At 43.1% G+C, this 25,851-nt stretch overlaps 2 protein-coding genes across 8 annotated transcripts in view; both read left to right on the top strand.

Moving 5' to 3' along the window:
- CEP170B (centrosomal protein 170B) overlaps positions 1-4,862 on the top strand; it is a 58,553-nt gene extending 53,691 nt beyond the window's left edge. For all 7 annotated transcript variants that reach the window (XM_063159822.1, XM_063159821.1, XM_063159818.1 and 4 more), the window contains one exon: positions 650-4,862. In XM_063159822.1, coding sequence (XP_063015892.1) covers positions 650-885 — 236 coding nt within the window. In that variant the 3' untranslated portion in view covers positions 886-4,862. The remainder of the gene's footprint in view (positions 1-649) is intronic.
- Positions 4,863-10,510: 5,648 nt separating this feature from the next.
- PLD4 (phospholipase D family member 4) lies at positions 10,511-25,107 on the top strand. Its single transcript, XM_063159815.1, has 11 exons — positions 10,511-10,615; positions 13,467-13,556; positions 15,646-15,863; positions 16,524-16,707; positions 17,392-17,512; positions 17,855-17,982; positions 18,468-18,668; positions 19,053-19,192; positions 22,061-22,226; positions 23,250-23,346; positions 24,614-25,107. Exons 1-11 carry the CDS (start codon positions 10,613-10,615, stop codon positions 24,811-24,813), a joined length of 1,548 nt encoding a protein of 515 aa, XP_063015885.1. The 5' UTR covers positions 10,511-10,612; the 3' UTR covers positions 24,814-25,107.
- The last annotated feature ends 744 nt before the right edge of the window (positions 25,108-25,851 follow it).

The raw sequence follows: 25,851 nt of genomic DNA, 5'->3' as shown, positions 1-25,851 counted from the left end.
GTTGGCCTGATTTGTCAGTGAAAGCTGGGAAAGGATGCAGAAGTTCAGGCTGTTACCGCAGTGCTGTCTGCTGAATGCATAGGGAATTAACAGTAGATTTATCTTATACTGCCTGTTTTTAGGAAAATTTTTTACTATTGAAATGTAGAAACTGTTGCTATGGAAATGCTTTGTTTGTGGTAATTAGCATATTCCCATAAGATAAAATGGCGCAGGACTGTTCTGATGAAATAATATTTAGCAGCTCTTTCAGCCAGTAAAGCTGTGCTTTTTGGACTTGAATTTTGCACATAGATCTCTGCACTAGGAAAAACAAGACAAGCTCTTGCATCATTTAAAAGCATAATAAAGACATGTAAAAATACCTAGGCATCATTTTGGGCTCCTGCTAAAAGCTTGCCATTTGGCTGCTCTAGTTTGTCTTTTCCAAATTAACCAGAAAGTTGAGAGTCCACATCTCTTGAGTCTGGGAGAGGTTTTGCTTGTTAAAGCTGTTTAGACCTGAAGGTATTAATGAGCAAACCTGACTAAGACGAACAAAAGTACTGCTTACAGTTCTACTGCTTTCAAAATGAGGGTAGCAAACTTCTGTTTGGAAACTTTGTTGACTGCTGCTAATGTGTTTATGTCTCTTTTTTATTTTTCCTAGTCATAAACGCCATCATCGACCCTACTGGAAACTTGGATATAGTTGCCAGTAACAAAGCATCTTCTGCTGCTAAACAATCTACAGCTACTAAAGTCAGGACTGCTAACAACTCTGGGTCCACACTGGAGACTTTGTCCCTACCACAGATGAGGAACTACGCTCAGAAATCGAACTGTGGGTCTTCTAGCTTGCAAGATTCGAATTTCATTCCAGATGGAGAGAAATATGTGATCTGATACAATATTTTGTATTGCTGTTATACTGTAATCTACTGTTGCATTAGTATTGTGTATGAGTGGTTTGTGGACAGTTTGTGTGGAGCAGTTCTTTAGATTGCTAACATGTTGCACAAAAAAGAAAAATCTATGCTGTGAGGGTGAATGGAAAGTCTGTGTATGCCTTTTAAACAAGACTAGCACTGTGGAGCAGCACATACTCAGCACAGAGGCAAACTGATTTTTACTAAATTACTCATTTATTTATTCTTCCAGTGTGCCATAAGAAAACAGGCTTTGCATATTTTCCATTCAATACTGCTGAGGCTAAAGTGCTCTTGCATTGGCCTGTTTATAACTATTAAGTTGTAATGAGGCTCAATTTGAAAAAAAAAAAAAAACAAACCACACCTTTTTGGTACTATATTTGTTTGGGTTTTATTTGGTTGAATTTTTTTGAAGTGTACAAGTGAAGCATTACAACTCTGTTGGAATCAACTTGCAAATCCAACAGAACAATTGTGCAATATCATAGGTTTCTGAGAGAAACCCTTACTTGCAGTTGTGTAAGATTTCCTTTCAGCAGTCATAAAAAAGAAGCCACACTGAAGTTGTGCATCTGTTTTTCAGTCCAAAAACCAAAACAAGACAGAATAAACCCTTTTTTTTTTTTTCTCTTGGGAAAGTATAAAAGTTAATAATGGTATGAATGTAAAGACTACCAATACACCTACTGTTTTTGATTATCTTTCAGACCCAAAGTCTGGGGTAGGTAAAAAAAGTTATATTTTACAATTTAGCTTGCCAAATTTTCATGATTTTGGTACAAATGCTGTCTTTAAGCTGCTTTTCTTTTTTAATTTAAATATACAGTCTTTTCGTAATGAGCTGCAAATGCTCTTGGCTGGGCCAAAGACTAAGATGTTTGCAATTACCCAATTGCAAAGAAAACCATCTGTTCCAATGGCTCGTGGAATAAACTCAATTACACAGTTGCTGTGAACTAGTGCAATCACTTGACAGCACTGAAAATATAATGGCTTCAATGTAGCTCCACCTTTATGGCTAATTCTGTTATGATTTTTTTTTCAATGCAAAAGTGCTTGTGAAGGCCACCATTGTGGTGTTCCTCAGAAACTGTTCAACAGTGTCAAGCACTTGTATAGGTACGTTTGGGATTTTTGTCTCTGGATTTAATTTTTGGTCCATTATAATCCTAGAAACACTAAGGATTGTGTACAGTTGTTTGAGCAATTTCTTATTTAACAAAAGTTGGGGTTTATATTCTGTCTTTGTGTTAAACTGCAAAACACTAAGCAATTTTTCTTGCTTTAAGAGCAAAAATTTTGGTTTTGAGGGGATCTCTTCCAGATGTGTTTGCTCCCAGTTTTTTCTGTCTTGTATCGATTCCTTTTTCATTCTTCCAGGTCAGCAAATAATAATCAGGTAAAGAAATTCTTTTGTAGCTGTGGAGGATACATTTACTGGGAAAGGTGAGCAGATGAGTTCCACTTTGCCCTCATACAGTATATAGTTCAACCAGTGAAAATGGTTTCCCAAGCTTGACTGCTTCTTGTGTGCTGACTCTATATTTTGGGGTGAGTAGTGGATTCCTTAGTTAGCTTCAGTAGTTACCTGAGCTTTTCTGCTAGGATGTTGTAACTGTGGGAACCTGTTAAAATAATTTACATAAATAGGGATGCTCACAAAGTGTTTAACCTTACTAGTGAAGAAGGTGATTGCTTTCCTGGTGGAACCAGGAAATTTAATCAATTTCAGCAGAGACAGGATCAGTCCCAAAATGGGAGTATGTCAACATGTCATTAGTTTATTTTTGAGCCTGCAAGATGCTGGCTGGTAAATAGTAGGTGCAGATATCCTTCCAAGATTTCCAGTAGGCTATAAGCTCATCTGCTTGTGTGGAGACGCCCTTCCATGAAGAAATCTGCTGGATTTCACATAGATGAATGCAGAATAAAAAGAATTTGCCCTTGATGTTGTTCTGCCTGTAATATACGCACTATCTGAATGTGTTAATTCAGTTGTTGATTCTGATCTGTCTTTTCTTGAAATACCTGACTGTGTCCTTGGTGAATATCATAAGTGGTGGTATCATTCCTGACATATGAAACACAATTTTTCAAGCCCTTCTTAGTTAGGGTTTGAACTGACCAGGTGCTACCCCAACTCACTAGGAGTCAAAGGACCTTCACAGATAAGGTGTTGCTGTTAGTTTCAGTTTTGCTGTAGAAACAAGTGAATTACTAAGACCTAAATCTGACTTCTCTGATTATTTGTTATTTCCACATCTTCATGGCTATGCGCAAGTGGATTCTGTTTCTCTGCAATGTGTCCTTGATGGGACTTCTGTTTACTTTCACTTGAAAATTGCTTGGTTCTTCTTTGATTCTTGAACACACCAGGGAGGGATTCTTCTCCCTTGGTTGCTCTGTTCTGAACTAGAAGAGAGCAAGCCCACAGACACCTTGCATCAATTAAATCAACCTGCAAAATACAGTACCTCTTCAAGTGACTAATGAGGATGCAACAATCAGTGTCTCTTGATAATTTGGAAATGAGTGTGTGAAGGCAGGGAGGATGCACAGCTTGATCTGTTTTATTTGTGACTCAGCCAAACTGTAAAATGCTTCTGTGTCCTGACACAATGCTCATTCTTGGATCTTTGCATTTGAAAAGGTTTTGCTAGTCAACGATGAAACGCAACATATTTTCTCTTGTGTTCACTGCTTCTGCTGTACTGTGGTTTGCACTTGTCTGCTCCAGATAAGCCAAAGAGCTATCCACTCCTTTGCTGATTGTTGGTTCTTACAAGCAGTACTGTATGCAGCCATGGAACCATGCCTGTGTGACTCCAGTGTGAACCTGCCCCATGTGTAGTGGTGTATCTGGGGGGCCCAGGGTCAGTGCATGAGATTCCTGCTGCTCCTGTGAGCTGGGGATGGCCCTGCACTGAGCTTGGCAGGGCTGGCACTGCCCTGTGTGTCACTCTTGAGCCACTGCTTTTGTGTGTTTTGTGTTTGACTAAAGCAATGTAACCAAGGGTGGGGTTTTGGAAGTCTTGGGGGAAGCAAGTGCTCAGGTCCTTTTGGGGTTTCCACACGCTTTGGGTGCTTGATGCCCTGAGCACCTTCCAAAATCCCAGCCCTCAGCTCTTCCACTATACTTGAAAACTTTTCAGTTCGACGCTTTCAAATGTAAAATCCTGTTACTCTGTTCTGATGGGGTGAATGTAAATTCCTGTGAGGGTGTGTAGGAGCTTTGGGAGCGAGGACCCAGCTGGATCTGTGGTGGTGTCATGTTGTGCTCATGCTCCAGGAGGAAAGAACCTCTGCATCATCTTTGAGTATTTTAGTAAAGGTACAATTAGTGGAATGTTTACATACAGCCTACTGACAAAAAAGGAGACAAAAAGAAAAAGATAAAAAGGTGTGTGAAGTATTTAAGTGCAAGACTCTACTAGTTTTTTCTTGTTTTGCAGATCACACTAGCTATTTTTGAAGTTGGTAAATGTGTATAACTTTTGCAAAGACCAGACAGAACTACCTGTTCACTTTCAATGTGCCCCGTGCTGAATTGTGCCTATTTCACTCTCTGCTGTTGTTATGCTGCTGATTCTGCTGTTCTGAACTGTTCACTGGATCATTCCATTTGCATGCAACACAAATGCAAGCTGAGCTGTCTGAGAGTAAAGCTGAAACACGTTTGTATAACTTGAATCAATTAATGACTTTCTCTTTTCCACGCCCTCTTGAAATGCTGTGTATAATTTTGATTTGTTTCTTCTGCCCTGATTTCTTTCCACTTTTGGTTTGTTGTGTTTTTTTTTGAACGGTAATTTATTTTTGTTTGGATTATAGGCAGTATCTGTACATTTTGTTTCAAGGTGATATTGTGGATGTCTTTTAAAAACCAAATTGTTATTTTATATAATTTTATCATAAAGTTGCTCTAATAAATCATTCTTTTATCATGTGACAGTGATGCTGCATTTTGTGCATTAATTTGGAGGAGGATGTGTGTTTGGTGGATGGATTGTTTCAACTGCCTGTTCTCACTGGTGTTAAGTGCAGTAAAATGACAGAATTGTCAGCAACTGGAGACTCAGAGCACGACTGGATCAGTCCTGTGACACTTATGGCTGGGCAGATCCCTCTCCAAAGAGCAGGAGTCCCCTTATTCCCCCAGAACCTCTGGTTTAAGTCCCTTTCACATGAAGGTAGTATTGTATTGTGATACTTTATTTAATTTTTAGTGCTGTTATGTGTCATTGCCATGATTAACATGGTGGTTGAATCCAGCCTGGAAGTGATCATTCCCCAGGAGGTATGTGATTGCAGATACATTATTAGGCTTTTTTTTTTTTTTTTTTTTTTTAGATACATATATAGCTTATGTGTCTGTGAAATAGTTTTTGATGTTTTCCTTCATTCCACCAGTGTCCTCCTTCCCTCCTGCAGTTCTCTCTGAGCTTTGCATCCTTCCTGGCACTTTAGAAATAATGTTAATTCCTCCTTCTCTGCACTGCCTTCAGCCTCCCCCAGCCTGCCTGGTGCCACGTGGGACTCTGCATTAGCACAGCTCCTGTAGGAAGCAGAACACATGCAGCTGATGAAAACATGGCATTGCTTGCCAGCAATAACTAAAACAGAAAGAGGAAGAAAATTTTAGTCCCTAACTAGAATCACTGGGAGATCTTCCATCTCCTGGTTTCCTTTCCATTAGATACTTGTAAAAAGAAATCTTTTACATTGAAAAGTTTTAGGGAGGGATTTTGTGTTTAAATAACCAATAAATCTTATGTCTCTCTTAAAAAGCCTTCTGCAGCTTTGTGTGCTGTGTCTGCAGAGGTTTCTGTGTTGCCTACAATGCAGGGCTGCATTGCACACTGACAATATTGCCTCTCCCCAGGCTTCCCTGACAGTATGGAGCAGTGTTTGAGTTGGGATGCTGTGCAAAGGGCCCTTTTGAAATCAATAGTGCACCCACTTCATTAATTTTTAACTGTTTGACTGAATAAACATAAGAGGCGGTGGAACTGTAGCCAAAACTATTTGCAACATAATGAAAGCTGCTAGAATTGAAAAATAAAGGATAGATGGGAAAAGTAATGATCTCCTCTGTGCATCTTCCTGCTGAGCCTTCAGCTGCAAGCCTGGCTCTCCAACATCCTCAGCTGCTATGGGAAATACAGCCTGATTTTCCACATGTGCACAGCAGGGAACACCAGAGCACTTGGCCTTGAGCAGGGTTTCAGGATCCTTTCTCAGAACAAAGCTTTTCATTCTTTGGAGGAGACAGGTGGTTTTGTTGGATGTTGTGTGAAGATCCAGCAGTAGAGCCTCGTCTGCTGGGTTCTGCAGATGTGATGTGGGAGAGCCAGGACAGCAAGGACATCCTTGGGCTTTGAAAAGCTGTAGGAGCGTCGGGGGTAGCACTGTTGGGCTGGATGGGGACGAGAGATCTCTGCAGCCAGGTGATGGAACTTGGGGTTTATTGCAGAGGGCCAAGTGCAGGGCCTTGCTGGGATTTGGGGTTCATTGCAGAGGGCCTGGGTGCAGGGCCCTGCTGGGAGCTGCCAGCCACAGCTCAGAGCAGCAAAGAGAGAAGAGAGGGGGAGAGAGGATGAGAGGGTAAGAGAGTGAGAGTGTAAGGGAGTAAAAAAGGGTAAGAGAGTAAAAGGGGTAAGAGAGTGAAGTTCCTCTTACAGTACAATAAATCTTCTGTGTTGAATATTTTAATTCTCACTAACCAATCTAGTAAAATATACAAATCCTATAGCATTTACATACAGCCTGTAAGAATCATTATATTACCATACTGGGTTACATTTTAAACCCTAAAATCTCCTCTTTGGGCCCCTTCTGCAAAGCTGTAGGGTCTGCTCTGTCCCTTGGGCCTGTCTGCAAGCAGAGGGTATTGTTTCATCAAAAGGGGATCACCTTCAGCTGGCCACACCATTGTTTTCCAGTTGTTCAGTAACTGAGGGATCTCAAAGCTTGCTTTCATTTCAATCTCGCTTATTGTTTTCATATTCTCAAAATCTTTTGCCAGACAATCATATTTATAAGGCTTTCCTGTTTCATCTTCCCCAACAAAGAGCAAAGCCCTGCTGGTCTCAGCTGGTGAGATGGGGCTGGTTGGGACAGCAGTGAGCATGCAGGGGTGCTGCTTTCCTCAGTGGGGTGCAGCCATTTGGATGCAACCCTGCAAAGACTCTGAACACCTGCACACTCCCCTGTGCAGTTACCTAGGAAAGGTGTTACTGCAGTGGGTTGGTTCCTGAGCTCTGTGAGTGATGTGGGCTGAGCAAGAGAAGCCAAGAACAATAAGACAGTAGCACTCATTAGGACTCTACCCTGATTAAGCCCTTCTCTCCTCAGAACAGAAAATACTGGAAATATTGTACTTGCCAAAAGAGTTGGTGCCAGAAAGGGTTTGTTCAACACTAAATGCTTCTGTCAACATTCAAATCACAGGAAGGAAAACACCTACCAAACCCCACAAAATACAGCATCCACCTGGCACCTACAGACACTCCCAAACAGGAGATCCAGAGGTCTGGGTGAGGTTTTGTTTCAGCAACAGCAATAACCACAGAGATAAGAGGAGTATAATTTTTATAATAGAAAATACATTCAACACAGCACGCACTGAAGTATTTTCCTAACACCTGCAAGTCATCTTTCCCAGGTGTGACTGGAGGGTGAGTGCTGCAAAAGATGAGTGGCAAGACTGAGACAGCAAAGGACTCTGCACTCTCTTGTGCTATATGAATCACAGCTTTACTTGTTTCCCCTGAAATATTTTTTTCTAAACAAAACATGGGTGGCAGACATAGAGTATTTAATTTTAGGCTGAATAAAATTATTCCAAATAAGTTATTTATATATATATATATATATATATATTTGAAGTTAAATGTTTCGAGTCCATGATCAGATATCTTGGTGAATTTACTGAATATTTTAAAAAGTGAAAACTGAGTAAATCTTCATAAATACTTCCAAACAAATCACAATTTTATTTAGACTTTGAAATTTTCCCATGGCTTGTCAGCTGAATCACTTCCCAGTTCTAAACCTGAAATAATTCCTTTTGGTTCCCCACCCCCCCCTTCCCCAGCTAATTTAAGTATACAATCTTCTGGCACAAAGTATAAATAGAGCACTTTTCTTTTCAGACCTTGACTACTCCTGCCTTCCATCCTTCTGTCAGCAGTTGGCATTTGGAGCCCAGCCTCGTTCTCATGAAACAGAAAGTGGAGTTTTGTAGTAATCTCTGCAGTGGTTCTGATGTTTTTGTCTATAATTAGCTCTCAGAGATGAGGATGCATTAAACTGGCAGTTTCTTCTTAGCAAACCTCCCACACAGGCAGAAAAAGCTCCTCCACTGTATTTTTTAATGCACCCTGTAGCAAACTGGAAGTCCAGGGATGATTTTTAGAGGGATTATGTTAAGCACAGAGTGCCACCCAACCACAGAACAAGAGGTGCATTTATTCTGTGTGGGATGGTGGCAAGTCAGCCAGAGCAACTGGTAGAAGGAGCCTTGTCTGAGAGATGGGGAAGAGGAAGAAGAAATAAAATTTCCTGTTTGCTCTAAAACTTGCTATTTTTGTTTTCTTTCCTCCCCCCAGCTGCATGAATTGGTCAAACAGAACCATATTCTACCCATAAACCCTCTTCCATCCTGAAGCTGTCACAGCTACAACACTGCCGGCAAGATCAGAAATGCAGAATGGGTGGGCTGCTATGTGAGGTCAGAGGAGAAGGAAACCAGGATTTTGCAAGCTGGAGTGGAGGACAGTGGAATTTATCAGTGCTGCAAGTGGCTAGAGAGCTGACAAAGAGGGGAAATACAGAGCATTCATTTTCCTGGGAGCTGCTCTTACTCTGATACAACCCTCTTAACCTGAACTTGTGATATTGGAGGGATAAATGATAAATCCTGAACTTGGTAAAAAGGTGCTGCTGCCCTGTGTTTTGATCCCAAAGTCAGTGGGAGCTGTTGTGACTTATCTGACACAGCTCATGCCAGGATTTCAGTCCTGCACACAAGCAGGAGTTTAGCTGAAATATTTGGTTGGAATGCTCAGCCTCTGAAGTCATCTGAGGGCCAGGGACACTTCCTGGGGGTGATTTGGGCTTTTGGCAGGGGTGGCTTTCTGGAGCTCTTTCCAGTGGCTGCAGATCCTGCCTCCAGCTTTCTGGTAACTCGGATTTGTGACCGTGTTCACAGGGGTCCAAGGATGGGGGAAGAGATGAGGATCTGACTCCATGTTTCAGAAGGCTTGATTTATTATTTTATGATACATATTACATTAAAACTATACTAAAATAATAGAAGAAATGATTTCTTCAGAAGGCTAGCTAAGAATAGAATAGGAAATTATGATACCAAAGGTTTGTGGCCCGGACTCTCTGTCCGAGCCAGCTGACTGTGATTGGCCATTAATTGGAAACAACCAACATGAGAACAATCACAGATGCACCTGTTGCATTCCACAGCAGCAGATAACCATTGTTTACATTTTGTTCCTGAGGCCTCAGCTTCTCAGGAGGAAAAAACCTAAGGGAAGGATTTTTCATGAAAGATGTCTGTGACACGGATCTGCAGGGACAGCAGCGGCCTTTGCTTTGTTTTTAAGTCCTGTTGTAAATCCAGAGATTTGGGATGGCTCCCATGGTAAGTGACCTGTGCACAGCAGTAAATTCAGGAGTGAGGTGGCTGGGCAGAGGGGTGTCCTATTTGCTCCACTAATTACTTTTTGGGCTTCTTTGAGTTCACGCTTATGTTTTGGTCTCGAGGGAAGCAGAGGACTCATGGCACTTGCATTTTCCATGGAAAGCCCTCTTTCTGTTGTACCAGACCTATCCTCTGGCTCTTTATTTTTTCCCTCTTCAGCAGCTTAGTACAAGGTGTGCTAAAGCCTCGTGTTCCAAGCTGTCTCCACTGACTCCCTACAGCATCCTTCCTCTGGCACTGCACTAGGGAAATGCCTCCTTGGGTTCAGTAGGAACAAGAGGCTGCTTGGAGGAAAACAGCAGCATTCCCAGAAGGATTTGTGTTGGCTGAGGTGCAACCTTTGGACTTTTATAGAAGGCATCATTTCTTAGAAGCTGCCCCAAACTCAGTGTCAGATATAACCCCTGAACAGCATCACTGCAAATTCCAAATGCCACATGTTCAAGATGAGGGCTGCATTGTTTCAAAGGAGCTGCCTTGCTCCCTTGTGTTTGTCCAAGCATGACTGTGGTTTCAAAAAAAACTTTGTAAACAGTTTGTTTTGAAGGGTTTGTTTTTCTGCTTAAAATGAAGCTTCTGGTTAAGAATAGTGCAGTGAAAATAGAGCCATGTTTGGGCTTCTAACAGCACCAAAGCTGAGCAGCCCTTCCAAGCAGGGTCTTCTCATGCTGATGTGGACTCTGACTTTCCACCACTGAGTGGGAGCTGTGCCATCCAACAGAGCAAGTTATGGCAAACATGTGAAGATCAGGACCCAGAGTTTAAGAACTGGGTCACAACAACTGGAGGATAACTCAGTACCCTGTCAGTACACATTGTGAGACTCAGTGTCTAAGAGGAAGTGATCTACAGCAGGAGGGGAAAAAACCAGAAGAACCCTAAACAAATGTGCTGACAGAGCATGAGTGTTGCCTTTTGTACACAAGGCTGGGAGTAACATCAGAATTCAGGGGGACATCCACACAGGAGGAGACCTTCCAGGATGGTAAGTGCCTTTGTCTTCATCTTGAGGGAGCTGGGGGGTGGCCATGGAGAGATGAATGCATCTTGTTCATCTGAGGAACTTCAGACAGCTCCCGGGGAGGATTTGGTACAGTGAAAAATCACATTGTTCTGTTTGGAATTCAAAGTCTGACAGAATTTCTGGCTGGTGGAGAAAAGTTCCAAGAGGTATTTCAGAGGCAAAGACAAAGCAACCTTAATGTTACAAACAGCAGTGTCCTGTGGGTACTCAGCAGAGTGGCATCAGCTGGTGCCCCAGCCTGTGCAGCAATGCTAATAGCGCTTATATTTATTGCTCTTGGATGAACTTCATTCAGTCATTGAAACTGGCAGCTGGTAGAGCCCTGAAAACTTTGAGGGAGCCGTAATTAATTGGTGACTAGCTACAATATTATTCTTAAGAATTCTGGTTGTTTCTGTGATGTTTCCCTTCTTGAAAATTAAACTGTTTTAGAGGAGTTCTCACAACTTCTGTACAGCAGGTGGGACTTCAACCCATCACTAGTCAAAAACATCAGGAAGTGCTTTGTTTGAACAGAATGGTAGATGATTCTGTCACAGCACATACAAAATCCGTTCGCCTTCGTATTTTAAGAAAAACGCTGCTTTTGGAAGACATTTTGTAATTGTTGCTGAAAAAGAGAAGTGAAACAAGTTGTTTCTGGTAAACTCCATCCATCTGAGGCCATCACGTGGCTCTCATAGCACTGACACCTGCAGTTTCCTACCAAGACACTGCCTGGGTCACCACATGGGGCTTCGGGAGCCAGAGGGACAAGGAAGACAGAGGGACACCTCTACACCTCTCAGCTCCAGTCCTGTGATGAGAAGCACTCCTGGTGCTTGTTCCTGGCAAGCCCAGCTAATTGGGACAGCTGTGCCAAAGCCACAAGCTGTGCAGTGTGACCTGCAGCCTCAGTGGGCTCTCCTGGCCCAGCCTGAAGGGCTGCTGCTGTTTGTCAGATACCTTTCTTCTCCTCCTTTAAAATACCTCTGCCTCACTTTCTACCCAGCTCTTTCACATCTTCACTCTTGCTTCTCTTCCCTCTCCACCCACTAAGATTTCTGGGTTGCAATGTGACCACTTCCTCTCATGTGACCACTACCCTCTCAGCTCTTTGGGGTAAGACAGTGGGTCTTTATTCTGTGCTGAAAACATGAACTGGGATTTCAGAGCTGTGGGAATGGCCAACTGTCCTTCACTGCTGGCAGCCACTCCATTTCTCCAAGGCTGGGAGAGTGGATGTTTACCTGCCAGCATTTGTAACTATTTCTAGTGGAAGAGCTTGCAGCTGAGCCTGGGGCAGCAAAAGGAAGTGACAGTGAAAAGTGTGAGTAAAACTGCTTTGGGAAGTGGGCCCTGCTACAGTGATTGTAGCTGATAACAACAAGCAGGTCCTGAAATGGAAGCAGGGCTTTCTTCTATGCAGCTCCAGGATGCTTTTAAGCAGGAGTGTTTGTACCTTTTCTTCCTTCCCCACCTTTTCCATCTTTGTCATTCTCTCCTGTGGCCCTCCCTTTCCACATCCCTCTCTGCATTCCCCAAGTCTGTTTCAGACCCTCCTCCCTTGTCTTCCTGTCCATCCTCCACCTCTTTGGTTCAGCCCCACCAGTTCCAGTGACTCGAGGAAGCCTTTGGGGCTGCATCCAACCCCTGCCTGCTCCATGCAGCCACAGCATCCATACAGAAAGGAGGGGTGGGCAGGAGCTGGAAGCAGCAGGGAATGTGTGTGGCCATGCTGCTTTGCTGCTGGGGGAGGGCAGACACTGTGAGCCCACCCAGTTCAGGTGACAACAGCTGTGACATATGGCAAGATGGATGGGACAAGCCTGGCAGGATCCTTCCTACATAAACCTTGTTTGAGTGTGGCCACACACAGAGCAACTCCACACCCAGAACTGCTGCAGCAGGTTCATCCTCCAGGCCACAAAAACCCAGGGGCTCGGGGGTCAGAACAGGCATGCAGGGACTGGACAGGTGGAGGTGTCATCTGGTGGAACCTTCTGAGATCTGCTCCACCCCAGGATCTGCTTCTTGCTTCTCAGAATGAAAAGTGTCATCAGGCTCCTGCTGTGTAAATTCACCTCTGCCAATGCAGGGATGATTCATGACCCACTGGGCATGTGTCAAGTTTTTGAGGAGGTAAAATAGGCAGCTAAAAAAAGTGCCAGCTCCCCCTGTCTGGCCATCTGCTGTCATATTGGCATATTTTGGTATTTGCTCTTATGGTTGCCTCTGCTGGTGGTAACAAAAGATTGGAGAAATACTGCCTGAGAAAGAAAAGAAGATAACTTATTTTCTAGAGTGATGACTGCAACAGGAGAGTTTATATTTCAGCCAGGTCCCTGTCCCCTTAACAGAGTCACTTCTGGAAGAGATGCTGGCATTGAAGACAACAGGCAGAGGAAGAGAGCAGAAGCCTGACAGTCACATGCAGGAGGAGGCTGATGCTCTGCACACCATCACCCCCTGCTTCTGCATTTAATCACTGCTTGTTGGCAAACATGTTCTCTTGCAACAGGACAAAAGCGGGTGTTGAAGGATGGCTGCAAGAGGCAGTGATGCAGCTGTTTATACATTAATTACTGCAGGGATTTTTGTCTGTAGAGAGCACTGGGGGAAAACAGTGGGGACATGTCTCTCTGTCACTTTGGAATCTGTTAATGTCACTCAAGAGCCATAATACAGGAGGATGATGCACAGATCCATGCTCAAATCTCAGAGCACTGTGTAAAGCAGTGGCACTAACCTGCACTTTTTGTCTGTAATTGGCTGTACACAAATGTTGTCATAAAGCTTTATTTTTCCCCTTGCATACATTTCTGTTTTTCAGATTGTGAAAAAAGCATTAAAAACATCCCTGATGTTTGATGAGTCCTCCAACATGAAATTAGGCGTGAACAATCAAAAAGACGTCAAAACGGTAATTATTGGGATGCACCACATTTGCTTACAAGGGCTGAGATTGTGCTGACATTTCTGAAAAGAAATTACAGATTGAGAATTATTTTATTGGCCATTTTAGAAAACTGTGTAGGTTTCAATCCCATTTGTAAACAAGTGAGTGACAAAACCCTCATTGATTTATCCGGTAGACTGATCAAACCTTGCCCAGAGGGAGCAATGTGGAGATAAATCCTGCAGCTCTGTCTGGCTCAGGACAAGGAAACCACACTCATACAAACAGCCTCACTTCCACCTCTGGCACAGTGTTTATTCACATATTCATTTATTCAGATGCCCAGAGTACCTGGACATCACAGTGCGCAGCATGGTGACAGCCATGATGTGACTGCAAAATAGATTTCTTATCTTAGAAATAACTTCTGAAACCTAAGTCTTGCTAACAGGTTCATGTGATGAAATGTGGAACTGTTAAAAGTAGGTGAGATTTTTTTTTTTTTGTGGTAGGGTGGAGAAAAAGCCAGAGGGCAAAAATTTAAGTAGATAGCCTAAAGATGATTATTTTATTCAAATCAATGCCTGAAATCTATGTCAGCACTGTAGATTTTGAGAAAAGCAGAGAGGATTAAAAGCAAGCAGCTTTATCCACACAGAAACTGAAACTTTCAGAGGCAAGTGGTTTCTGTGTGGTTTCCCCATGTGCCCTTTTGGGAGCTCAGATTTATGGCTGCAGCCTCAGGACCACCCCCAGACTCAATTCTCCTGCCTGGGGGCTCAGAAGCTCAGCTCTGAATTCCGTGGTGCCTATCGGAGGCTGCTGGATGGTTACAGCTCCCCCAAATTGCCATGGGGAGCCAGCCATGATAATTACTGGGGGGAAATAGGTCTGCATGCGTGCCTGGTTGTCTTTTCCTGCTGGGTAGAGGGCAGCATTTAGAGCCTGGTGCTAAAATTTTCAGCATGTGAGTGGCTGGACTGCAGAGCTGAAGCTACCAGGTAGCCAGGCTACTTTTTTTTTTTTTCCATCTACATTCAGGATAAAAATTGAAAGCGCAGCAAAAGGGAAATGAAACTAACCCACCACACTAAAATGACTTGGGAATACTGTGCACATGGATAAATTAAATTTTTGTAGTTTCAATTAAGGGAGGTTTAAGACAAAACCAGAACGTGTTCAGAAACCACAAAAATGTCTTTCTGCCGCTGATACTTTCTGAACTGTTTTTTCTCCCCTGACAACACAAACTTCCTTTTTATGGTAATGCTTGGCTTAGATTAGCCACAGCTAATCTTGTGTTAGAAATTTCCTTATTTTGATTTTGGTAGAAATTTTGTTGAACATCCATTAGTCCTGTGCTAAAATAAAGCTGATCAATGTCAAATTAATCACAAAATTTTGGAAAAAACCAAGGGATTGATATGTTGGCACAAAAAAATTAAACTAGAAAATGGAACTAAACATAAACCAACACCATTCCAAATTTTTTTTCCCCCTAATTGCACTGTATTTGATCATATCTCCTCTCCAGAGTGTTTGTTCCACTCGATTCTCTGATTTCAAGATTTCATGAAATTTTAGGAAGGGAATGAAATCTTGCCATTTCAATGAGGATCAACTGGGCAAGCTTTGGTCCATTTCCCTGCACATTGTGTCATCCCATTGCCTTTTATTGTTTTCACTTAGTTTCAGAATTTTCTCTTTTGTTTTTTTAGCATTTTATTTCCTTAATTTATTCTCCTGTCTCTTTGTTTACCTTTATTCCCCGATTTTGGGGTTTCAATGTGTAAAATTTTGGCAACTTCTGGTCCTTCTCACTGCACCTCATTTGAGTTTAAAGGGACATTTTAAAGGTCATCTAATCCAAATCCCATGCAGAGAAGAAGGGCCATCTTCAATTAGATCAGGCTGCTCAGGGCCCTGTCCAAATAGACCTTGAACGGTTCCTCACTTTCAGTGCTGCACCTGAGAACATTGTCTGGAGTAGCTGCAAGCAGATCTCCCATTCCAAGATTGTGATTTATTCACCTGCACAGGTAGTCATCCATGGGCTGGTGCATCAATGCCTTGGTGATCACTTAAATCTTCTCCTCTGTGGGTTCTGTTCCAGTTTCAAATCTTGGGGGCAATTCTGACTCTTGGTCTGGTCCTGGTGGCTTTTTACTTCCTAAGCATGGACAGCACAGCTGATGGTAACGGAGAAAAAGCATCAATTGTCAGCATTTACAGAAATGTGGAGGAGGAAGGACTGTACAGAGATCTCCCAGAAGAAAGAGGACTCTATGGGGATATCCCAGAAGCCACCAACAGATGCAATGACTCCTGCAGGTGAGTCAGGTAGATGGCACATGGAGAAGTCATCACCAGAGGGAGAAATAGCTACAGTACTGATAATATCAGCATGGGTTTTATTCTCTTCTCACTGTATCATAAGTGATGAAGCACCACTAATTTGGGAGGAGTGCTAATTTGGGGGTGCTGTTTATGCACTGGGTAATTGGCAGCTGCCTGCTGTGAGGGGCAATGTCACAGCTCTGCTCCCAGTTCTGTGCCTGTAACATTCATGCCAGCTCCATTCCTCCTCTGCCCACCCTCCTTTTGTGGCAGCAGTGTCACCAGCTGGCAGAACAGCCTTTCTCAGGGGCTGGAGGGGCAGGGAATGTCTGTGCTGGGAGAGGGTGAAGAGAGTACCCTAGCAACATCCAGCTATGGGGGGCTTGATTTTCTCCACATCTTAGGTAGGGTAAAATGAAAATCTCAGAATGGCTACTGAGAAACTATTCTGCTGAATTTGGGAGGTCACTGTACAGCAATATAAACCTGGCTACAAAAACAAGGGGTAGGGAGCACTGCCAGCCTGTTTGTCCAGCTCCTCTTGTTTGCTGTGGAGGCTGGCACCCAGCATGGCCAAATGTGCAGCCTGACAGGTCCTTGGTGTCCTGCTGGGGTCACAGCCACTTGCTTCACAACACAAAATTGCCATTGCAGCTTTGAACTTGTGGAAAATGTTCCATATGACTTACCCTTCGAGATAAACAGCACTGCAGCCAAACCCTTGTACCAAGCCTGGACAAAACTGCTTGATCTAGCCCAGGAAAAAGTGTATGTGGCTTCTTACTACTGGTCTCTCACTGGGAAGGATATTGGTGTCAATGACTCCTCTTCCAAGCAGGTAAGGTAAAATCAGCAGCAAGCATGTCTGTGGTTGTTTTTCCTCATGTCCATGTGGAAGAGGACAGACAGGCTGGCTATGTGGTCTGTCTCCCAGACATTGCTTAACTCCTCCTGCACATCCAGGAAGGTTTTCCATGCTTTTTTTAAGCAAGACTCCAACTTTTCTCCTTTAGTCAAGTTAGGCTGAAATAAGTGAAATTTCTGACCTTCCTCGTGCTGGGGTTCTTCAAAGGAAGTACCCATTAGTAACATTGTCCTTACATATCTCTTACTATACCTTCTGTAACAAAATATAAAAAATAACAATTCACCACACAGGGTTGTTGTCATATACATTATAACAGTTCTGTTATCATTATATGTTGTCTTATATATCATGAGTTCTTTTATCATTATGATGCAAGGATTCCATAGCACCAGAGTTTCATACCTCGATGTTTCTCGCAGGCATCTCCTCTAAGCACTGACTGTTCTTGGTCCTTGCAGCAGCCATCTGACTCCTCTGGCTTCTCTCCCTCCTCTTCCCACCAATTCACTCTTTTATGCCACTTGTTCTTATTGGCTACAGGTGTTGCCTGTTATCATCAGGTCTGCTCCTAATCTTTAGTAATGGGTTCCAGCTGCAACTCATTGGGGGATAAGATTACATTCTACATTACCCATGCTGTGTCCCCCTACACAGGGTGAAGATATTCTGCAGAGGTTTGAGAGGTTACTTGCACAGAATGTCTCTTTGTATATTGCAGCAAGCTCACCAACTCTGGCTACAAAATCAAGGGACCTTGAGCTTTTAGAGGAAAAAGGTAATTATTTCCCTTCAGTGATGCACTCACAGCTGCTGTATTGCAAAAAGGCATCTGTGGGAAACCTGGTTTCCAAGGCCTGTTCTGGTGTATTGCTTACATGGGTTCACAGGACAAGCACCATCTGCTAGCTATTTCATGCTTTTTTTCTGTGCTCTTTAGGATTTTCTGAAAGTTCACATTTTGCATATTGTTTTTTCAAGTTACTGGATTCCCAGAAATGAGTGCTTGTGAATTTTGGTAGTTGCTACTGCCTGCAAGAGCCAGACATGCAGATGTGTTCTGGCTGTTGAGGAACCATCTCTGTGCTGTACTAAACTCTTTTTTCCCCTCTTTCTTCAGGGGCTCATGTGAAAAAGATTGATTTTGGACATTTGACAGGAGGAGTGTTGCATAGCAAATTCTGGATAGTAGACATGAAACACGTATATATTGGTAGCGCAAACATGGACTGGAGATCTTTATCTCAGGTAACATCTGCTGCTCTATATTCAGAAGTCTGAGGGAAAACTCACATCCTAGCAGATAGAGAAAAATCATAATGATGTAAAATATTGTAAGAGCAGAAGAAACAGCAAAGAAACCTGTTGTCATTACATTGCAAAGGTTCCAAATTGTTGTCCTCTTAATGCAAGAGCTTTGTACCTCCTTGGTGTTTCTCATGGACATCTCCTCTAAGCACCAACTCTTCCTTCTTCTCACAGTAGCCAGCGGACTCCAGTTCCCCCCTCAACCAACAAACCCATTCTTTTATAGCACTCTTCTTCTTATTTGCTACAGCTGTGGCCTGTTAAAATCAGGCCTGCTCCTAATCTTTAATAATTAGCCCAGTTGCAGCTCTTTAGGGGTAAGATTACTTTCTGTACTACCTTTATTTTCTTATATTCTATCCCGCTACAGAAACCCCTGGAGGTGGCTCCTTCTGGGGCTGTGACACAGCTTGCTCTCTTTGCAGGTGAAGGAGCTTGGTGCTGTGATGTATAACTGCAGCTGCTTGGCCCAAGACCTCTGGAAAACATTTAGTACCTACTGGGATGTTGGATATCCTAATGCTACCATCCCAGCCCCTTGGCCTCTTAATTACTCAACCCACATTAACAAGCATCACCCTCTGGAAGTGGAATTTAATGGAATCTTGACAAAAACCTATTTTTCTGTAAGTATGTTTGAAAATAACACGACAGATTGTAAAGTGTTTAAGGATTGAGCAGGAAAGTTTCTTCAGCAGTCCTGCTTGTATTCCAGGTGGATAATAATTTGTTCCTTAGGTTTCTCTGGGATGTTCAAAGGATAGGGATAAACCCAGCAGAAGCTGTCAAATTGTATGGCAGGAACAGTGTGCAGGTCTCTTTTAATCACCTGTAGGCTCAATACATCAATAAATATCTGACCCAGCCAGATATGGAAGGCATGAGGAAAGATCCATCTCAAGTGCTTCGTGATATTTTAGTGAAAAGTAGACAGATCTAAACACAAAGGAGTCTGAGATTAAAAAAAAAAAAATCACTAATCTACATATTTTCTTTTTTTTTTTTTCCAGGCTTCTCCTCCAGCATTTTGCCCAGAAGGTCGCACCCGTGACCTCCATGCTATACTCAGTATCATCAGCCAGGCACAGGAGTTTGTCTATGTTTCTGTTATGGAATATTTCCCTACCAGCCGTTTTATTCAACCAAAAAGGTACAATTTCAATCCTGAGCAAACCAGCTACTTGTACTATTTAAAGAAAAGAAAATACATACTATTCCCCTCCTTCTGCAATGAAAATATTCAGAATGGAGAGAGGCTTTGCTCTGCATTCATAGACTGTGCCTCCCATATCGGAACAGACTACCCAGGGAAGTGGTGGAGCCACTATCCCTGGAAGTGTTTAAAAATTCTGTGGCTATGGCACTTGAGTACATGGTTTAGTGGTGAACATGGTGCTGCTGTTGGGCTGAGAGTTGGACTTGATGACCTTAAAGGTCTTTTCCAGAACCTGACAATTCCAGGATTCTGTGATTCCAGTCCTGATGCTGCAGGAAGGATGATTACCAACACCTGTGTGCTTTGCTGGTGCTCTGGAGCAGCCTCCTGTGCTCTACACACAGCAGAAAAGCTGTGACATGTCACACTAGGGACAGTCAGGTCCAGCGTCCTCCAAAATTCAACACAGCAGCTTTATGAATTGAGAGAGGAAAGGGAACACCAGAAATTTATCTGACATCAGATTTTTCAGAGAAAACATTGCTGTGCTCCTCCTTTCTTACTCCCGTTTTTCTTTCTTGCTGTCCTTTACTTGTGAAGAGTCTTGACTTCCTGCTCTATTTCTTGCTTGATGCACTTGACCAATAGTATAGAGGGTGGTTCTTGACTCTCCTGACCTTTGCAGTGAGAGCTGAAACAGTCTCTAAAGGAACTTCTGGGTTTTTTGTTTGTTTGGGGGTTGGTGTTTTATTGTTGCTGTTGTTGAGGGGTTTTTTTTGGTTGCTGTTTGGGGTTTTTGTTTTGTTTTTAATATTTCCATCTAAGTTCCAGCAGCAGCTTCAGAGATAAGGTGATAATGGTGATCTGGAGTAATCACAGAATCATAGAATGGTTTGGGCTACAGAACATCTCATTCCTCCCCTCCTGTGCCATGGGCAGGGACCCTTTCCACTAGACCAGGCTGCTCAAAGCCCCATCCAGCCTGGCCTTGAGCCTGAACCACTGCCCTGGTCTGGAGACTGCCCAAGGCTCAGCAGAACTGCGCAGGCTCTGCACAGAACCCAAACCTGAGCAGCACAGAAAGTTACACAGCAGCACTAAGACTCCAAAATTCTCTTAGATATGCTTGAATTGGGACGTTTATGTGCAACCAAGTGCTCTGAATTATCTGCTTACAACTTTTCTCAGTTTTCCATTCCAACCAGCTAAATTATCTGAGAAAGAAGTTCAAGTGAAAGAATTATGTACAAGATGTCTTGTTGAATAGGGTAAGCTCTAGGCTGCCATTCAGCCAGAATGATATCATGCATCATGTCTCTCTGCCACAACTCTGTAAAGCCTCTGTTGTTTAGCTGAGGCATAGGTGTGTTAGGGGAAGATTTTAGGATAATAGAGAGATGCAGATAATTCTACTGTCCAAGAAACAAAATTGAGACTAGGCTCTACTTGGAGGACATCTTTAATAAATCCAGCATCTCAGAGGATTTGCAGTTTATATGTAATACCATTGAGTCTCTGGGTTTCTCATCTTCTGAGAACCCACTCATCTTTCTGGGAGTAAGTTCCCAGAAAGTCTCTTTTCCCCCTTAGGACTGAGTGCATTAATACTCCTTATTCTTCATCTGAAGGCTTAATCCACAGTTTGTGACATCTTGGGCTGATCAGATGCAAACAAGGGTTTGAAAGGCCCAGGGAAAGTGGCACAGGGCCTCGGGCTATCTCCACAGCAACCAGCTGTATTGCCATGAATTGAAGCTGATTAGTTCAGGTTAGGTTCCTCCAGCAGCTGAGGCAGAGGAAACAAAGCTGCTGTCCAATGCCTGAGTGTTAATCAACTAGAAACTGATATATTTTAAAAATTGAAACCATTCAAAAGTTGCATTTCAAATAGCATGATTTTCCAAGCTTTTCAGGTTCTGTAAGTCAAGCCTGAGCCTCAGAGCACGTGGCCAGGCCATTGATTGCGATAGGACGATGCACAGGGGAGGATCAGAGAATACAGGCCTTTGTACATAAGACCAAAAGGATTAAGTTAGGCAAATTAATTCATCATTGCTCATGGGACTGTGAGCAAATGCTGGATCTCTCTCTGTTATCAGGCCTCCAATCTGTACTAAACATGCCCCTCTCCCTCTGTGCAGCATTTGTTAGGATCTGTGCAGTGAAAATGCCACGTGGCTGTTTGGAGTTACCAGCCCTGGGATGCACATTGTCCAGCTCTTAGTGTTGTGCAGCTGCGTGAAGGATGTTAAAGATGTTCCCCACAGCTACAGACAACACAAGTGTCAGGAAAATGGGTTTTCCCACGTTCAGGGCACAGCTGTGTCTATTACCTTGGGCACACACAAGGAGAACAGGGAGGGATGGAGTCTGCCCATGCTGGCTGATGGCACAGGACCACTGCAGACACTGGAAACAGTCTCCAGGGGTCTGAAAAAGCCATATTCTGCAAAATGGTTCTTAGACTTTGCTCTGGGCTCTGCACTGCCCTTTTATTCTCCTGTATGAACTGGCTTTACCCTGGAGTTGCTATTGTTACCTTCAGTTTCCTAAGGAGATAAGGATGGTGGCACCATGCTGTGTGTGTATCTGTGTAGGTGCACTTTACCAAGCTTTAAACTTTTGGATGAATTTCACCCCAATTTGGCAGGGTCTGGAGGTCTCAAAACACGTTCTGTGAAAAGAACAGACTTGGTAGAAGGCAAAAACTTCGTTTGTACCTCCAGGGAAGCCATGAGTGCTTCACTTACTAGAGATCAAAAATCCCATCTGTGCATCATCACTCCTAGTCTCAGTTTAACTTCACAGCTTTCTAGTGAACTGTTTTTAAAAAAACATCCCTTTTTACCTCCTTTTCTGCAGGTACTGGCCAGCCATTGACAATGCCCTGAGACGTGCAGCTTTCAACCACCGAGTGCGGGTCCGGCTCCTGGTCAGCTGCTGGGCCTACACCGACCCAGCCATGCTCCACTACCTCAGGTCCCTGCGTGCCCTCGACAACCCACACGCCCACATCAGCATCGACGTGGTATGAAACAAAACCCTGATTTTGGACAGGCAGCTGGAGGATATGGCCCCACACTGGTTTCTGAGAACGAGCTGCTGTTTGTGCGTACAAATGTTAGCTTCTAGAGAAGCTGGTTGTCTGGTTTTGCAGTGACTGCTTCCCGTTTTTGTGAAAATAAGGCCCAATATATAATCTTTGAGGAAGCAGCTATTTCAAGCTACTAGTGATATCAGGTATGTGCCTGGCTGTGGCACTTGAGACATTATCCAGGCAGCTGCTTTTGCTGAGCACTGTGACAATAACAGTTTATATGATAACTTAGTGCTCCTCTCAGAGACCTTTTCCTGCATGGAACATGTCAAGTTGGTCTAATTGATACCATTTTTTTTAAACTGAGAGCTCTACTGTGTGCCTATACAGATAGATCTGTTATTGAACACTAAATATTGCACACAGACCATAGGCATTAGGCTGGAATGCATCAGGTGGAGTGGGGATGGTGTGGATGCTCCCAACTTGATGCAGTAATCACAACAGAGAAATACCATAGAAGGAGGAGTGGGTTTCAGAAAAAAAAAATAGAAAGGAAAATGTAGATTTTGGTAAGAGTTAACACAAAAAGTTAGGCATTATAGTTGCCTACAGTACCCCTTGTGTCTGTGATCAGCCCATTCTCACACAAAATAAGAGCAGCAATCAGTGGTAAATGCAATCTATTAAACAGCTGCTTAAAACTGCATTTAACTGTCTGCCCTGTAATGATAATAGCTGTGTCACTAATGGAACATTGTGAGGCGAACATTTTCTGTATCTGATCTTAATTGCTTATCCAGTTTTATGTATTGTGGAAGAATTATTTGCTAGTTTTCTTGGATAGGAGTAAGATCTCTTCTATGGTCTATTTAATAACAGAGTGCAGTATGTTCTCTTTTGTTCTTCCCACACTCTTCCATTCTTTGAAACTATAGAAAACATGCACTGTCCAATCATGATGTCTGTTCTTCACTCTAGTATTGTGTTAAAATTTTATTCCTCTACCTCCAGAAACTCTTCATTGTTCCTGTTCTCAATCACACAAACATTCCTCATGGGAGAGTGAATCACAACAAGTACATGGTCACTGATAAAGTAGCCTACATCGGTATGTATTCCATTATTCCAAATATTTCCAGTATCCCCAGATCTACTGGACTGAGGCTGAGATAGGACCAGCTGCAATACCAAAAATACTTCATTTTGCCATATAAAGCAGAGTCTGTCCTAGGTAAAGAAGAACAGATATGAAGGGGAGAAAATAATGTAGGTCAAGTTCAGTAAGAGATTATTTCATGTGACTGTGAACCATCAGGAGCAGAGTGTGACAAGGCTGAGTGCACAGCCTGTGACAAGCACAGCGGGGATTTCACAGCCTGTGTGCTCACAGTGACACAGGGATAGCTAGTGCTCCAGTCCATAACATTACAGTGCTTTAATAAAGAGGAAACTGCTGGGAGGAATTAATTCCATGCGCTGTTTGTTGAACAGAATTCTAGGAAAGGAAATGAGAAAACAGTAATGTCAACTGTGTGCCGTTCCTAAAAGCCAGGATGGTGTTTACATTTCATTCTTTTATTAGGAACCCTCAAAAAAGGAGACGTGAAAGTGCTCTGTCACTTCAGCCAGCTCATCCTCCCAGCAATACACTCCAGCAAATAGCCTCATCTTCCAACTGGCTGAGGGTTCACAGCTCCAGTTGCCTTCAATACTTTAATAACCTGTTTTATACTTGAAGGCAGATACGCAGATGATTTGTTTTCATGCCTAAGCACCTTCTGGAATTGGCAGATTTTTCTGGCTAAGGTGATCACGAGGGCAAGTGTGTAAGTGATAGAGTGTGCATTGTTCACAGTGCCTGATTTGGAGAGAGCCCCAGACAATGTCTGCAGCTGGATTTCCAGCTTTGCCTGGTTTAGAAGCAGGCTTTGCGTGTCAAGCTCAGAACAGCTCCCGAGGGTTTATTGATCAGGAGTCGTTTCTTCTTTTGTTTTCCTTTAACAAGTTAAGAGAATTAAGTAAATTACAGACTTTTTTCTTCAAACACTGAAACCCATGTCAAACACTGGCTTTTACTTCTCTTACTTTTACTTCTCTTACTACTCAAATATTGCACTTTATTGCCATGTTTATGAGTGGATTTGTGCATTCTGTCACAGGCTGTAGTGAATCAGAAGGTTATGAACCTTCAGGTTTGCAGTTAATAGCAAGTTTTCAAAACCTGAGGTCTGGCATAAGAAGGAGGTGACCTGATTTTTGCTGCCTCGTTGGTCCTAATGAGATTTGCAGCCATAGAGCAAATCAACAAAGCCCAGAGATCAAACAGAACACTGGGAAATGAATGTTTTCTAATCAGCTGCTTTTCCATTGCACAGGGACTTCCAATTGGTCAGAAAACTACTTCACTGATACAGCTGGTGTGGGACTAATTATCAAACAGGATTCAACCAACCTGCAAAGAAGGCAACAACCCGTCCAGGAGCAGATGAAAGATCTTTTTGAGCGAGACTGGAATTCCCAATATGCGGTGAATCTGGAAGATGTGCAGGGACAGAAAGACTGTAAATGGGATTAGACCTGAAGTGAATTGAAATGTGCACTTAAAATAGAAACAAAAAAAATGAATTTGAATCTTGTTCACATGCAAATCAAGGAACTCTCTTCTTTTTGTCCTTGTCAGAGAAATCACTTCCTCGTGGCATCCACACTGGTGGCATGAGAATTTCTGATAGTTGACTCTACCTGCAAAACCACCAGTCAGTGTGTGATGTTTGATTTTTTGGTGTGATTACCTCATTGCAGAGTTAATGAAATGCACACAATGTTGTATGACAAGCTGTCTGACATTAAAGCAAACATCAGAGACACAGATCATTATTGCTCTATTTTATCTTTAGAAACTATATATTTCAACCTAAAAGTTCCATTAACAGTGTTTGCTTACATGTGTTTAAACATTTTTTAAAAATTCCTGGCCACCTTAACTTTTTAGCCATGTATAATGATCACCTACAATAGGAAGGGCAGATTTTTAAAGGCATTTAGAAATTAGAGACAGCGATTAATGTTGGTTGAAGAAATTCGAGATTACCTGTTTCTAAGTGTTGAGGCTAGCTGCTAGAGATAAATACCTGGGATTTAACTTTGTTGCCAGTTTTCAACTCAGCTGCCCTGGAACCTGAAGAGTCTGGGAGTGTTTGGATGTCTGTGTGTCAGTCCTGTGCAGCAAACAGGATGGGGAGCAGGGCAAAGCTGCTCCATGGGTGCTGTTGTGGCTGGGGCATCCCACCTGCACTGTGGGCAGTGCTTGGAGAGGCTCCTTGCTCCATCTGGGCTGCCCTGGTGCTGGCCCTGAGCAGTGCTGTGTCTCTGGGCTGCCCTGCCTGCTGCAGTCACTCAGGGACCACAGCCTGAGCCATCTGGTGCCTGGTGTCCGCATCCACCACAGCTCTGCCCGGGGTGCCTTCCTGAGGGGACAGGAAAGGAGAGCAGGGCTCGTGCTCCAGCTGTGAGTGACACTGGGCTGGAGCTCCATGAGCCTTGCCAGGGCTGTGCAGACACAAAAACCACACACAAATAAGGACTTTCAGAGATGACTCCCATCAATGTTCTG

The sequence above is a fragment of the Melospiza melodia genome, chromosome 6 (genome assembly GCF_035770615.1).
Source record: "Melospiza melodia melodia isolate bMelMel2 chromosome 6, bMelMel2.pri, whole genome shotgun sequence".
NCBI classification, from domain to species: Eukaryota; Metazoa; Chordata; class Aves; order Passeriformes; family Passerellidae; genus Melospiza; species Melospiza melodia.
The sequence above is the reverse complement of the archived record's forward strand: the minus strand, read 5'-3'. Positions and strand labels throughout refer to the sequence as shown.